This window comes from Fopius arisanus, unplaced genomic scaffold (genome assembly GCF_000806365.1).
Source record: "Fopius arisanus strain USDA-PBARC FA_bdor unplaced genomic scaffold, ASM80636v1 scaffold00051, whole genome shotgun sequence".
Taxonomy (NCBI): domain Eukaryota; kingdom Metazoa; phylum Arthropoda; class Insecta; order Hymenoptera; family Braconidae; genus Fopius; species Fopius arisanus.
In genome coordinates, this window is record NW_011887790.1 from 668,452 (window position 1) to 680,551 (window position 12,100).

Consider the following 12,100-nt stretch of genomic DNA (forward strand, 5'->3'; position numbering starts at 1 on the left):
TCTAGAGAATCTACCGGACGTGTATCGAAATATGCTATCTTTCCACGAATAAATATCCCCCACGCATTGTGACGAATTACTACATTTTGATATGATTACGGAAATTTCAGTGGCATGGCCTTTTCGATGTTTGCAATTTCCCTCCGTACCACACTATCAACAGGATTTCGTTTAACCATAACTTTAGCTTTCGTCAGTGGTGAGAGATATATCTGCTCAGATATATCAAATAAAAATTTCGGACAGTGCATTTTTTTTATATATCACCTACAGACGACGTATATCCGAATATAATTGACATGTTTTTCTGGATATATATTTTTTCCATGTGGTAGAGGACACCTGCATCAGGGAAGTCAACCAGTTGAATCTTGGTGACGCTAGAGGTGCGATGACTTTCGTAGCTGACTGTATCTACATCGAATGAGAATCCCCATAGAGGGTTTTCTCCCCTCGGGTGTTGGGTGCGTTTGGTTGCCCAGCAACCAACACCCTCAAAGTCCGTACTCCGATTGGTTCCGTTTCCAACCTGGGGTTGTCAGAGAAATAAAAAGCCACCCCACCCCAAACCCCTCGCTCTCTATCTTAGCCACTCTGTCGCACTCGCCCTCATGTCACTAGACTTTATCGTCGAGCTGTCCAAATAGTCCTTCACTAGATTTCTGGTTATAAATACCGCTTGACTATTCACCTCTCCACATTTCCTCCTCACCAATAAACTCCAATTGAAACACCCTATGTATTTCCAATATCGATAATACAGGCCATGTGCAATTCTCAACTCAACGCCTGTATCTTTATCCGTTTCTGCTTCCGAATGGAAGTTCTGTGATCGTTCTATTTTTTCGATTTCTTAATTTTGCTTGGAAACGATGTAGAATAGTCTGAAACGTAAAAATACGAAGTTTAATCATGTTTAGGTTTATTGTACATCCCAAAACGAGTATTCGATATGTAAATGATGTCTTCACCACTGTATCGATCGAAAGAATTCATGACTATTTCTTTTCTGACATTCAACTAATTCCATTTGTATTTTTAATGTCAGACGATGAATTAACGCTGAAATTACTCGTTCTAACTCAATAAAATGTGTATAGCCTAGGCACTTGAAAATTAATCGACCAACATCTAAAGATCACCGAAAAAATGTCCACCCTTGTCATGCCATCCAGAAGCCGATTATGAGAAAACGATTCAACAAGGATTGAAGAATTTAATCGCTGCAGTAGACGCATCATTGAAGATATTTCATGGCTCTCTGTGACTTTCTTTGAGCTCCAAACAAATGCGCTGAGGCCACGGCTCCGTTCTTCCATTTTTTTTTCTCATTCCACAAGTGAAGAATGAAAAGAAATGGAGAGAACATCGTAGTGGTGCATGCTCATCGTGTTATCCCAATGAGAGGAAGAAGAACATATAGAAATGGCCTACCACTCCCCTGGATTAGTCCTCTTGGTCTAGTGCCATTGATGTCGCTCAATGGATTTTGTGTATAAATGTCCATTCAATTCAATCTTCCTCAAGTATGTTTTGACGCTTCATCCACCATCTCTCACATGGAACCCCTTCGATTTTTTATTTGTATTTTGGTTTCGAGTTTTTACAAACCCTGTGATCCGTACTTTGAGTGGTCTTGGGTAGTTAAACGAACAAAGGGATGTACAGACTTCCATGTATTGAAACTTCCTTCATAAATTAATTATAAACAATTTCAATGTGGAGACTATTTATTGCGGACTGATTCCTTTCATTTCTATAAATGATTATGCGTAAGATTCAACAATTTTTTTAGTACCCGCACGTTTTATATTTCGAATGTAATCTTTGGTTTGAATTTTAGTCTGTTCGAATAAAATATTTATAATTTCTTTTAAGTTGTAAAAGAATAATCCTAATATAAAAAGGAGGAAGGGAGTTTTCTGAAAATTTAATCACTACTCTGATATTCATAATCACTATTCTGATATTCTTATCTTGAATTAAAAAATATATATTTACAAAATAAATCTGTTATCTGCTCCAGAGGATTATAAAGTCCAAATGGCAGCGTATATGAGGTCCATGGAGTCGTCTATGTTGACAGGTATGTCTTATGGATATGGTCATGAAAAAGAAAACGCACAGTCCGAAAATTTTGATTCTATCATTAGGAGAAAACTCAGCGGGTGAAGCGGGAAAGATTCCCGGCGAAAAAAACGATGTAAACAAAAAAGATGGTGCAGATTCGACGTCACCACCTCCTCCGCCAGTCAAACTACCTAAAAGACCTCCAAAAATCTATTATGGGTCCAGAACACATCGCCAGATCTCACAGGTAACCAAGGAGTTAAGGAGGACAATTTATAGAGAGACAAAAATGACTATTTTAAGTAGTCGCGATTTCACCTGCATCCAGCAAGGAAATAGAAACAAAACGGAGCTGTGTAATGAGTTTATGGATCCTTTAAAGGTATGTAATTCACTAATTCACTATCATATCGTCACTCAGTGCAGGCAATAACACATAAATGTGCGATACGGATTACAATACTAACAGCATTAATGTTCTCAGCTAAAAAATTTCTGTACATCGCTGAAAACTTTACTGGTACTAAAATAAAAGAGGAATTCTTGAAAATATAAATTGTACATATGTTAAAAAACAAAGACTGTACCTGACCACAGGTTTTCCCCTCAGGTGAGGTTTTTCCTCGGTACATGGCGATCCGGTACAGGGGTTGCGGTAGGATAATCAATAGAGATTTTAAAAAATTACAAACGATTGTACATACGCTATTTATGAGGCGCGAATTAACGCTGAATATTCATTGCCTACCTTCTGAGTGCATTTTTGTATAATTTCAATTGGAATTTCAATGAAGCATGTTAACACATGTCGAGGTAATCATGTACCAATATATACAGAAGCCGTGTAAAATTCGTGTTACAACTTCAGCTCGGAGATTTTTACATGTGCATTTCCTTGATGTTTATGATGATTTAATGAGCATGAGGCGTGGGTGTGGAGTGAGAGGGATGAGATCTAGGAAAAAATTTGATTATGAAAAACCCTAATTAAAATAATTATGTATCGATTCAGGTTTTATCTTTCTCTGTTCCATTGTGTATTTGATATTCATCAATTGTCATTCTTCGTTGTATTTTGTAGAAAGCACGTTGTCCTTATTACAACGAAAACAACAAACAGGAAATATCACATTATGATGCTCTCAACCACATGGGCTTCCCAATGCCCTTTGACATCGAAGACATGGTAAACTTGGGTAATGAACGAGGATGCTGTCCATACTTTGCTGCAAGAAATCTCATGGTGGAGGCAGACCTCATTCTCTGCCCATATAACTATCTCATCGATCCTTCTATCCGTAAAGTAGTAAGTTTTTCCATTATCAATCTTCAGATTACTTTGAAATTATTAACTATTTTACGAAGAATTCGTCATGCAGTAGTGTGAGAGAAAGTTGTAGTGTAGTGTGTGCATGAGAGTTATGGTGAATACAGCTGAGTTATGAAAATATAGTAACTACTTGTTGTAAAACTGACTATATTCCTCGAGATAAATTTCAAATGAAATCCATTTGATAAGGTAACGGAGGAATTGATTAACGCACCTTGTGATATAAAGTTTAACAGAAGTTTGGAAATTTTTAAATGACATTCGAAGTGTAGCGATTACGAGTTGTAATGCCGCAACAACTTTAAAATTACTTTGAGGAAAATGTTTGATCAATTTGCACTGTACCTCGGGTTTTTTTTCTATTTTCAATATTATTATGTAAATATGTTATTTAGAACAGTGATGGGGGTTTTTGTTAAAAATTAATTGAGGGCACAATGGGAATTGCCAGTTATTCTGATGATTTTGTTCAATGAACATTGAATGAACATTGTTCACACGTATATTATGATATCCCACTTGCAAAGTGTAAAAACACTTGTCTCGCTGTTGCAGATGCAGATAAACTTGCAGGATGCGATAATAATTCTGGACGAGGCGCACAACATCGAAGACATTTGCAGAGCTTCTGCGAGCACCTCCTTCACCATCGAAGAGCTCGACGCAGTGATCGACGATTGCTCAGAATTCCACAAACACTGCACCAGCGTATATGATAAAGAGCCCGATTTTGTCGAAGTCTGTTACTACTTCTGCTCAAAGTTAAAAAATCTCATCGAAACCAGACCGGACCTCAAGAAAAGGGACTCTAAATCAAACAGTGCTGTCTACAGTCCCATCTGGAATGGTTCAGAATTCCAGCAAATTCTGGAATTACATGGAATAAGTTTTGCAATAACCAAGAGATTTTTAATTGCAGTGACAGAAGCTGGAGAACACCAGAACAAAGTGCGCGATGATCTGGCAGCTGGAGCGCCAATCGGCGTGACTCTCTCCATGGCAACAATGAGGATCCTAGAAAAATATCAATATCCATTCCAGATGTTTCGATGCAGTGAAAAAAGAGATGATTTCAGAGTATTTGTGAAGGAGGCGACAGAGTGGCTCCCCTCAAGCAAATCGGGTGTTCATCCTGAGACTGTGAGAACCCTAGAGTGCCTGTGTATGAATCCAGGAGTGGTGTTTTCTCCTTTAGCTGAATCTGCAAGATCCATAATTCTAGCATCAGGCACTCTTTCTCCAATTATCTCTTTCGCCAGTGAGTTGGGTACGACTTTCAAACAAATTCTCCAAAATAAACACGTGATTCCCAAGGAAAATGTCCACATCCGAGTTATCCCAAAGGGACCCCAAGGAATTGCTATTAAGGCAACTTACGATAATACTAGTCAGTGGAAGGTGCAGGACGAAATTGGAAGAGTTATTGTTGATGCTTGTGAGTCTGTTCCATTCGGAGTTCTTTGCTTTCTTCCTTCTTATGCACTTCTCAACACAATCTTCACACGAATGACTGAAAATGGCACCATGAGTCGAATTCGAAAGATCAAGGTTGTATTCACTGAGCCCAAGAGGAATGCAGAACTTGATGAAGTGATGAGAGACTACAGAGGTATAATTAAACAACTTACTGACAATCCCGGAATGGATGGAGTTACTGGAGCTCTTCTCTTCGCTGTTTTCAGAGGCAAAGTGGCTGAGGGAATTGACTTCAGTGACAATGAGGCAAGAGCTGTCATCACGATTGGTATTCCCTATGCTGTTCATACTGATCCTGCAGTCAACCTCAAGATTAAGTATAATGATCAGAATAAGCCGAAGCAATTGATGTCAGGTGGGGAGTGGTACAAGGTACAGGCTTACCGAGCTCTCAATCAGGCATTGGGAAGATGCATCAGGCATATCAGTGATTGGGGGGCTATCTTGCTCGTTGACGAGCGTCTGATGGACTCTAACGGTCAGAAATATCTTCCTAAGTGGATGAAGACTATCTGGGGAATGGGACCCGAGCACGATACCAATACTATGAAATTTCAGTTGAGTACATTTGTTAAAGAACGTACTAAGGCTGCAGAACTCAAGAAGACTGAAGGTTCGCGACTACTTCAAATCCTAGAATAGATACAACGCATTGTTCGCCATTGATCCACAGCTCACACCATGACTGCTTCTCGTAACTCAATCATTACTTTAATTACTTGCACGGGTGAAAACAGGAATAAAAAACGGACCACTTTTATCTTTTTCATGATTTGACGTTTTGCAAAAATGTGGTTTCATTCATTACTTTCTTATTCTTATTCATTTCCTGCCTCAAAGGGAAATTTCTGAAAATATTTTCTCCCTACAATTATTTTTCTGTAGAGAAATCTTATGGTCAATCTCTTCATGTTCCTGTCCATAAAAAAAAATTACAAAATAATTTTCGAATTTGGTTTAGACTCACTGAAGAAATAACTAAAGAAAATTGCGTATGGGGAATTTAGAAGAGCTATCTGGAAAAGATGGTGAGATTGGTGTATTCAAATTTTTCATAATCTGCAGATTTTTTGAATTAGTTTTCAGTGCACGTGTTATCCCTTGTAAAGTGAATGGAAAATTATGAAAAATATCCTATTTTTCCACTATGATAAGCTTTTGGGCAGGAATATCTATACTTCAACGTCCTTTCATACATTTCAATTTATTTATTTGTTCTTTTTTGTACAACAATCTGAATGTCAGTTTGATTTACATGTTGATTAAAAAAGGGAATTTCATTTTTAATATTCACTATGTATTGACGGTATCCCTCTTTTCAATCATTCGTAATTGTTTCTTTTTCATGCGCTTTATTTTCGCCGTATTCTTGATCTAGAAGTGGAGAAAGAATGATTTATTAAAATGAGTTATTATTATTATGGTATTATAAAAAATGTTTGTATCAATGAGACTTCTTTATATAAAGAGAATAAAATTTAAAAACTGTTTCACTTACGATTTGAACGACTTCACTCTTTTTACGATTTTCTTCCGCTCGTTTCAAGTTTTCTATTCTCCTCTGCTTTTTCGCCTCTTTTTCTACCTTTTTCTGCTCAATTATCGCTCGTGATTGCTCCTTCACCCGTTTGAGATTGTCACGAAGCAGTTGTTTCTTTTCACATGAAATTCTAAGTCCTCGGGTTTTGATAATTGACGAGAATCTGCGAATTTAAATCCAAAGGAGCAGATCCTCTTTACTGTGTTCCATTTTCTTTATTATATCGAAGTTTTGAAAGAAAAAGTAAAATTGATAAAAAAGGCATCAATATATTTATCTTTTTTATGGTCTATCATACTTATAAGGAGATAAACCGATTTCGGTTCATTGACTTTTGAAAATTTAATGAATTATTGCCGATATCTTCTCTTTTGTCAAGTTTCATTATAATTCAACGTCTTACGAACTTTTAGCACTATGCAAGAATTTTCCTACGCTTTCAGTAAACTTTCGCAAAAATTCATAGAAATTTACCAAAAAATTAGAAATACAGATACACGATTGTAAAAATTAGTGAGTCGCTCAATAATGATAAAATCTAAAAACGGTATATTTTTTCACATAAATATGACCCACACTTTCCCAGAAATTTGGGAAAAACAAAAAATGAGGAGATATCGGCAGGAACTCCATAAAGGAGTTAATTTCACTGTGATATCATTATTTTTTTACGAAAAATTCAAGAGTACCTTTGCCTTGGTTCTTTCCATACTCTTCCAGACTTCGGCTTCCCTTTTATCAATTTATTATTAACTTTCTCCCTGTTATCTTTCCCATTCCTTTCGGGACTTTCTCTGACTTCTTCTTTTTCTGTCTCAACCATTATATTTTTTAAATGTTTTGATAAACAAAATTACGTAGCACGAATGAAGTATTCAATGTATGTAAACAGAAAATTTAAGGTTACAAACGTGTTGGCTTTAGTCACGTGTAATAATAATTAATTATTATGAAGACAGATGGCACTAGTATGTGGTGTTCTAGAAATGCGCGTGGAAATAGTTTTAAGAGTTTATTTTAAATATAACAAAGGAGAGAATTTAATAAATAAAGTAACAAAAAAGTTATGCTGACTTCAGAAGAAAGATTCGATGACAGAGAAAAAAATATCTGTATAATTGAATAATATTAATCAGTCCATGACCAGGAAGTAGATAAATATTCATATTTCTGTTTCATGTATTATTTTTTATTGAAATTGATAAAACCAGCATCATTCATTAGTTTTTTCCAAAACAATTCCAATTTTTTTTTGTAAATGGCTAATCAATGGCAATATCGTTTAAAAACTGAATTTTTGAAAATCGAGAAGACATCCAGCGAAATTCACAAATTTGAAATTTTTTAAAAAGATTCTCTTTCAAAATATATACGCCTAATGAAACTTTATTACTAGAATGAGCGTGTTGTCTTCAGTCTTGGTCTAGAAACCGTCGAGGCAGCACACGTACTCGTACACGCTCCTCCTCGTCTTTCAAACCGCTTAAAACCGTTTTTTCAACTATCCAAATTTCACCCCGCGCCGTTCTTTCTAACAAATTTGAAGAGAATAAGTCACCAGGGAAGTTTAGGGTGTCATCACCCCTCAACAAAACCCTCCTGAACTCGAATAAGAGAAGGCTAACAATGAGCCCGCCAAATAAAATGGCTAAGAAAAACAAAATCGTTCAATCACTGGCGACGCCAAACACCTCGCCAGCACGGATTCTGAAGGGTAATGACAGCTCTGTAACGGATAATAATGTCACTGATCCCACTCCCCCAATAATTATTGAAAACATCAACCTTGATACTATGGATCTAATCAAAGCAATTAAAGAAGCCGTCAAAAACAAGGACTTCAAAATCAAATTTCAAGGAAAAACCTCGGCCATCCACCTCAAGTCGAGAGTTGACCACTCAGCAGTCATCGAAATATTAGCCAGCAGAGAAATCAAATTTTACACGTATGGATTTAAACAGGACAAACCCAAGAAATTCATATTAAAAGGTCTCCCATCCTGCTTCAGCGAACAGGACATTCTGACGGAATTGAGGCAGAACGACATTCCTGTCATTGCTGTTCGGCAATTCATCAAGAAGGTCAAAGACCCCCCGGCGTCCATTAAGCTGCCCATCTTCTCGGTGACAGCTGACCCCACAACCTCATTGGCTAACTTCAACAAAGTGAGAACGTTATTACATCACACTTTTACAGTTGAAAAATTCAAAACTGATGGACAACCTATTCAATGCTTCAAATGTCAAGCATTTGGACATGCCAGCACGCATTGTAATCGCATCCCAAGATGTGTCAAATGTGGTGAATCCCATGACGCTAAAATCTGTACCAGTGAGTCCATCAACTGCACAAACTGCGGCCAAAACCATGTGGCCAGTTACAGGCAATGTCCAACTCGCACCAAATACATCGAAGCGTCCACAATGAGAAAGGGTAGAGTAAATCCTAACCTCCTGCCACCGACAAGCCAGCCACGGTCTACCAGCACGACATCGAAACCCAATACCAACCCTATCACGTACGCCGAGGCCACCCAGAGGAACTTAAACACCCTAAAGGAACTTAAAACCCCCACGATGAGAGATTCCTCGAGGACCAATGAGACTCCGTTCTCCTCTCCACTGGACTTCTTCCTTGACCCTTCATCGCAAAGAATTTTGGAACGGCGATCTCAACCCCCACCAAACCCTGAAGCCGCCTCCACAACGCACGAACAACACGAGATGATATCCTCCATCAATAACGACATAAGTACTATCAAGAAATGTACAGATGACGCGACGTTCGTCATCAGAGAGTTAATGCGGCTAAATATTTTTCAAATGTTAAATCAGCTAAAAGATATGGTCAGGCTTCTAAAATCCACAAAATCCCCCATTGATCGCCTCTCGATCATTGCTTCGTACTCGGACATTTTCTCTGATGAAGCATCATGATGACCTTAAAATCAATAAATATTATTGCTATTAACATTAACTCGCTGAAAACGAAGTTGCCTGAGTTATCTCTTATAATTTCAAACCATAATGTTAAAGTCATTTTAATTTCGGAAACCAAATTAACAACTAATGTTAAAAAGTTATTTTTACCAAACTTTAATTTTTATAGAGAGGACAGGGTGGGCAGGGCGGGTGGTGGGGTGGCCATAGCCGTTCACTCCTCCATCAAAACTATCCCTCTCCCACATGATATTAATTCCAAAACAGAATACATAGGGGTGAAAATCTTTGTTGATAACAAGGCTTTGCACCTGTATTCTATTTACAACCCGCCAGATACCAATTTAGATTCTGATTTGCTTAAATCCTTATTAATGCCAGGCCGCTCAACAATAGTGGCAGGGGACTTCAATGCCAAGGATCCTTCCTGGTCTCCTGGGGAACCAAACAATTCGGGTAAAATCCTCCTAAACCTTACTACTCCCTCAAACCTTATCCTTTTAGCGCCGAGTGAACCCACCCATTACCCTTACAATTCAAATAATCCATCAACAATTGACCTCACCATCACTAACGCACCTCATTTAATAAATAATTTCCAAGTCCTGCATGAGTCTCCATCCGACCACCTCCCTCTATTCTTCTCCATATATGGCTCTACCCAAACGGTCTCCCAAGACAAAAGATTTAACTTTAAAAAAACAAATTGGAAAAAATTTCGCAACTTCCTAAATGATGCCTTAACTTCAGCGAACCCCTTAGTTAAAAATAGCAAACAAATTGACGATAATATAAAGTCCTTTTCAGACGTGGTGATAGAGGCTTATCAACTAAATACCCCTACTTTTCCGTTGTATCGTAAAGCAACCCCTCTGCCAGATCATATAATCAAATTAATTCAACATAAAAACAAAGTGAGAAATTACTGGCAGAAGAACAAAAACAACCCCCGATTAAAATCATATCTCAACCAGCTAACCAAAGATGTACAGCTAAAAATTAATAGATGGAAACAGGATAGTTGGGACAATAAACTTAAAAACATCACTCCAAGGGACCACTCGATCTGGAGAATTGCGAAAAATTTCAATAACACCCCCAAATTTAATATTCCAAATTTCAATATCAAAAACAAAATAATATCGGAAGACACTGAAAAGGCCAACTCCCTTTGCTCTCACTATGCTAATATTCATCAGTTAGCCTCTGAGAGAGGAAATCCGTCCTTTAATCAACAAATTACGGCTTCAGTTAAAAATAAGATTTCTCTTAATCTTTCTACATCCTTGATACCTCTCACATCTCCCAGGGAGGTTGTTAAAATAGTAAGCAAACTAAAAAGTAAGTCAGCCCCAGGCATTGATCAAATTCCCAACATAGTTATTAAAAATCTCCCCAAGAAAGCAATAGTATTCATAACAAAAATTTATAATGCATGTCTTCTCCTCCACTATTTTCCTGACAGTTGGAAACGAGCGGTTGTAATCCCCATCCTTAAACCAGGCAAATCTCCCTTCCTACCCGTCAGCTACAGGCCTGTTAGCCTCCTCCCTAACCTTGGCAAAGTCCTTGAGAAAATCATCCTCTGGAGGCTCTCCAAATCTATCCACAACCTCCAAATCATCCCCCCAAACCAATTTGGCTTCAGAGCCCACCACTCCACCACCCATCAATTGGCTAGGCTAACTAACCACATCAAAACAGCCAGCTTAAATAAGGAATCAACCGCTGTTCTACTCCTCGACAGCGAAAAAGCATTTGATTCAGTGTGGCCGGAGGGACTGGTTCACAAACTCCTCTCTTATAACATAGAAGCTGCTTTAGCTACTTTAATCCTTTCATTTTTACAAAGTAGATTTATACAGGTTAGAGTGAACTCCTCCCTCTCGTCACCTCAAGCCATTTTAGCCGGAGTCCCTCAAGGCTCAATCCTGTCTCCAACACTTTTTAATGTTTATATAGCTTCAATTTTCAATCGCTGCCCTTCAAATGTAAATTTAGCTGGTTTTGCAGACGATTTAGCGATTTTCAGCTCTAGCCAATCCCTGGAAAAAGCAGTACATAGGTTAGAAAACGCCTCGTCCTTAATCATTAAAGAACTTAACATATGGAAAATCAACGTAAACGAAGCCAAAACGGAGGCGATTTTCTTTACTAGTAGCAAACAGTCAAAAATCTCAGTTAAAATTAAAAACACAGAAATTTCTCCAAAAAAATACATCAAATATCTAGGCCTGTGGATTGACTCCAAACTTCTCTGGAGCCACCACATAAATCATTTAAACTCGAAAGCCAAAGCTATCCTAGCACGTCTATTCTGGCTTTTTAAATCAAACTCCCTTAGTATTGAAATTAAATTAATTCTATTTAAAGTGCTTATCAGACCAGTAATCACGTATGGTTGCCCAATCTGGCATAACGCGGCCATTTCGCACATTTCCCAGCTCCAAATTACCCAAAACAAATTCCTTAGGTTAATCGGAAACTTCCCCATTAAAACCCGCATCCCCACCATTCACAATAACCTTAATATCAATTCAATACATCACTATATCCTTTCATTAACCGATAAGTTTAATCACAGCTTAAAAAACCACCCGAACAAGGAGCTACACAAAATCAATGTCGACCTAAGATCCAAATGGTCGAGATAAATCCCCTTTCCCCACCTCCCCTTTACTCCTCCTCCATCCCTACCACATCCCCTTACCAACCACCCCCAACTTATAGGGTTTTTTTTTTTT

General features: G+C 37.9%; 2 protein-coding genes and 1 long non-coding RNA gene across 6 annotated transcripts in view; 1 reads left to right on the plus strand and 2 right to left on the minus strand.

The window, feature by feature from the left end:
- LOC105267899 (Fanconi anemia group J protein homolog) overlaps nucleotides 1-5,960 on the plus strand; it is a 72,890-nt gene extending 66,930 nt beyond the window's left edge. For 3 of the 4 annotated variants that reach the window (XM_011307052.1, XM_011307050.1, XM_011307053.1), the window contains exons 4-7: nucleotides 2,027-2,086; nucleotides 2,154-2,452; nucleotides 3,152-3,376; nucleotides 3,956-5,960. In XM_011307052.1, the coding sequence (XP_011305354.1) occupies nucleotides 2,027-2,086; nucleotides 2,154-2,452; nucleotides 3,152-3,376; nucleotides 3,956-5,518 (2,147 nt within the window). In that variant the 3' untranslated portion in view covers nucleotides 5,519-5,960. The remainder of the gene's footprint in view (nucleotides 1-2,026; nucleotides 2,087-2,153; nucleotides 2,453-3,151; nucleotides 3,377-3,955) is intronic. The other variant, XM_011307054.1, reaches the window with a different exon arrangement.
- A 104-nt stretch (nucleotides 5,961-6,064) lies between these two features.
- LOC105267900 (coiled-coil domain-containing protein 86) lies at nucleotides 6,065-7,348 on the minus strand. Its single transcript, XM_011307055.1, has 3 exons — nucleotides 7,106-7,348; nucleotides 6,375-6,579; nucleotides 6,065-6,250 (listed from the first exon to the last, which is right to left on the minus strand). The coding sequence occupies exons 1-3, from the start codon at nucleotides 7,237-7,239 to the stop codon at nucleotides 6,170-6,172; spliced, it is 420 nt and encodes a 139-aa protein (XP_011305357.1). The 5' UTR covers nucleotides 7,240-7,348; the 3' UTR covers nucleotides 6,065-6,169.
- A 3,809-nt stretch (nucleotides 7,349-11,157) lies between these two features.
- Nucleotides 11,158-12,018, minus strand: LOC105267901 (uncharacterized). Its single transcript, XR_892294.1, has 2 exons — nucleotides 11,742-12,018; nucleotides 11,158-11,401 (listed from the first exon to the last, which is right to left on the minus strand). It is a non-coding gene; the product is annotated as an uncharacterized lncRNA (long non-coding RNA).
- Nucleotides 12,019-12,100: the final 82 nt, after the last annotated feature.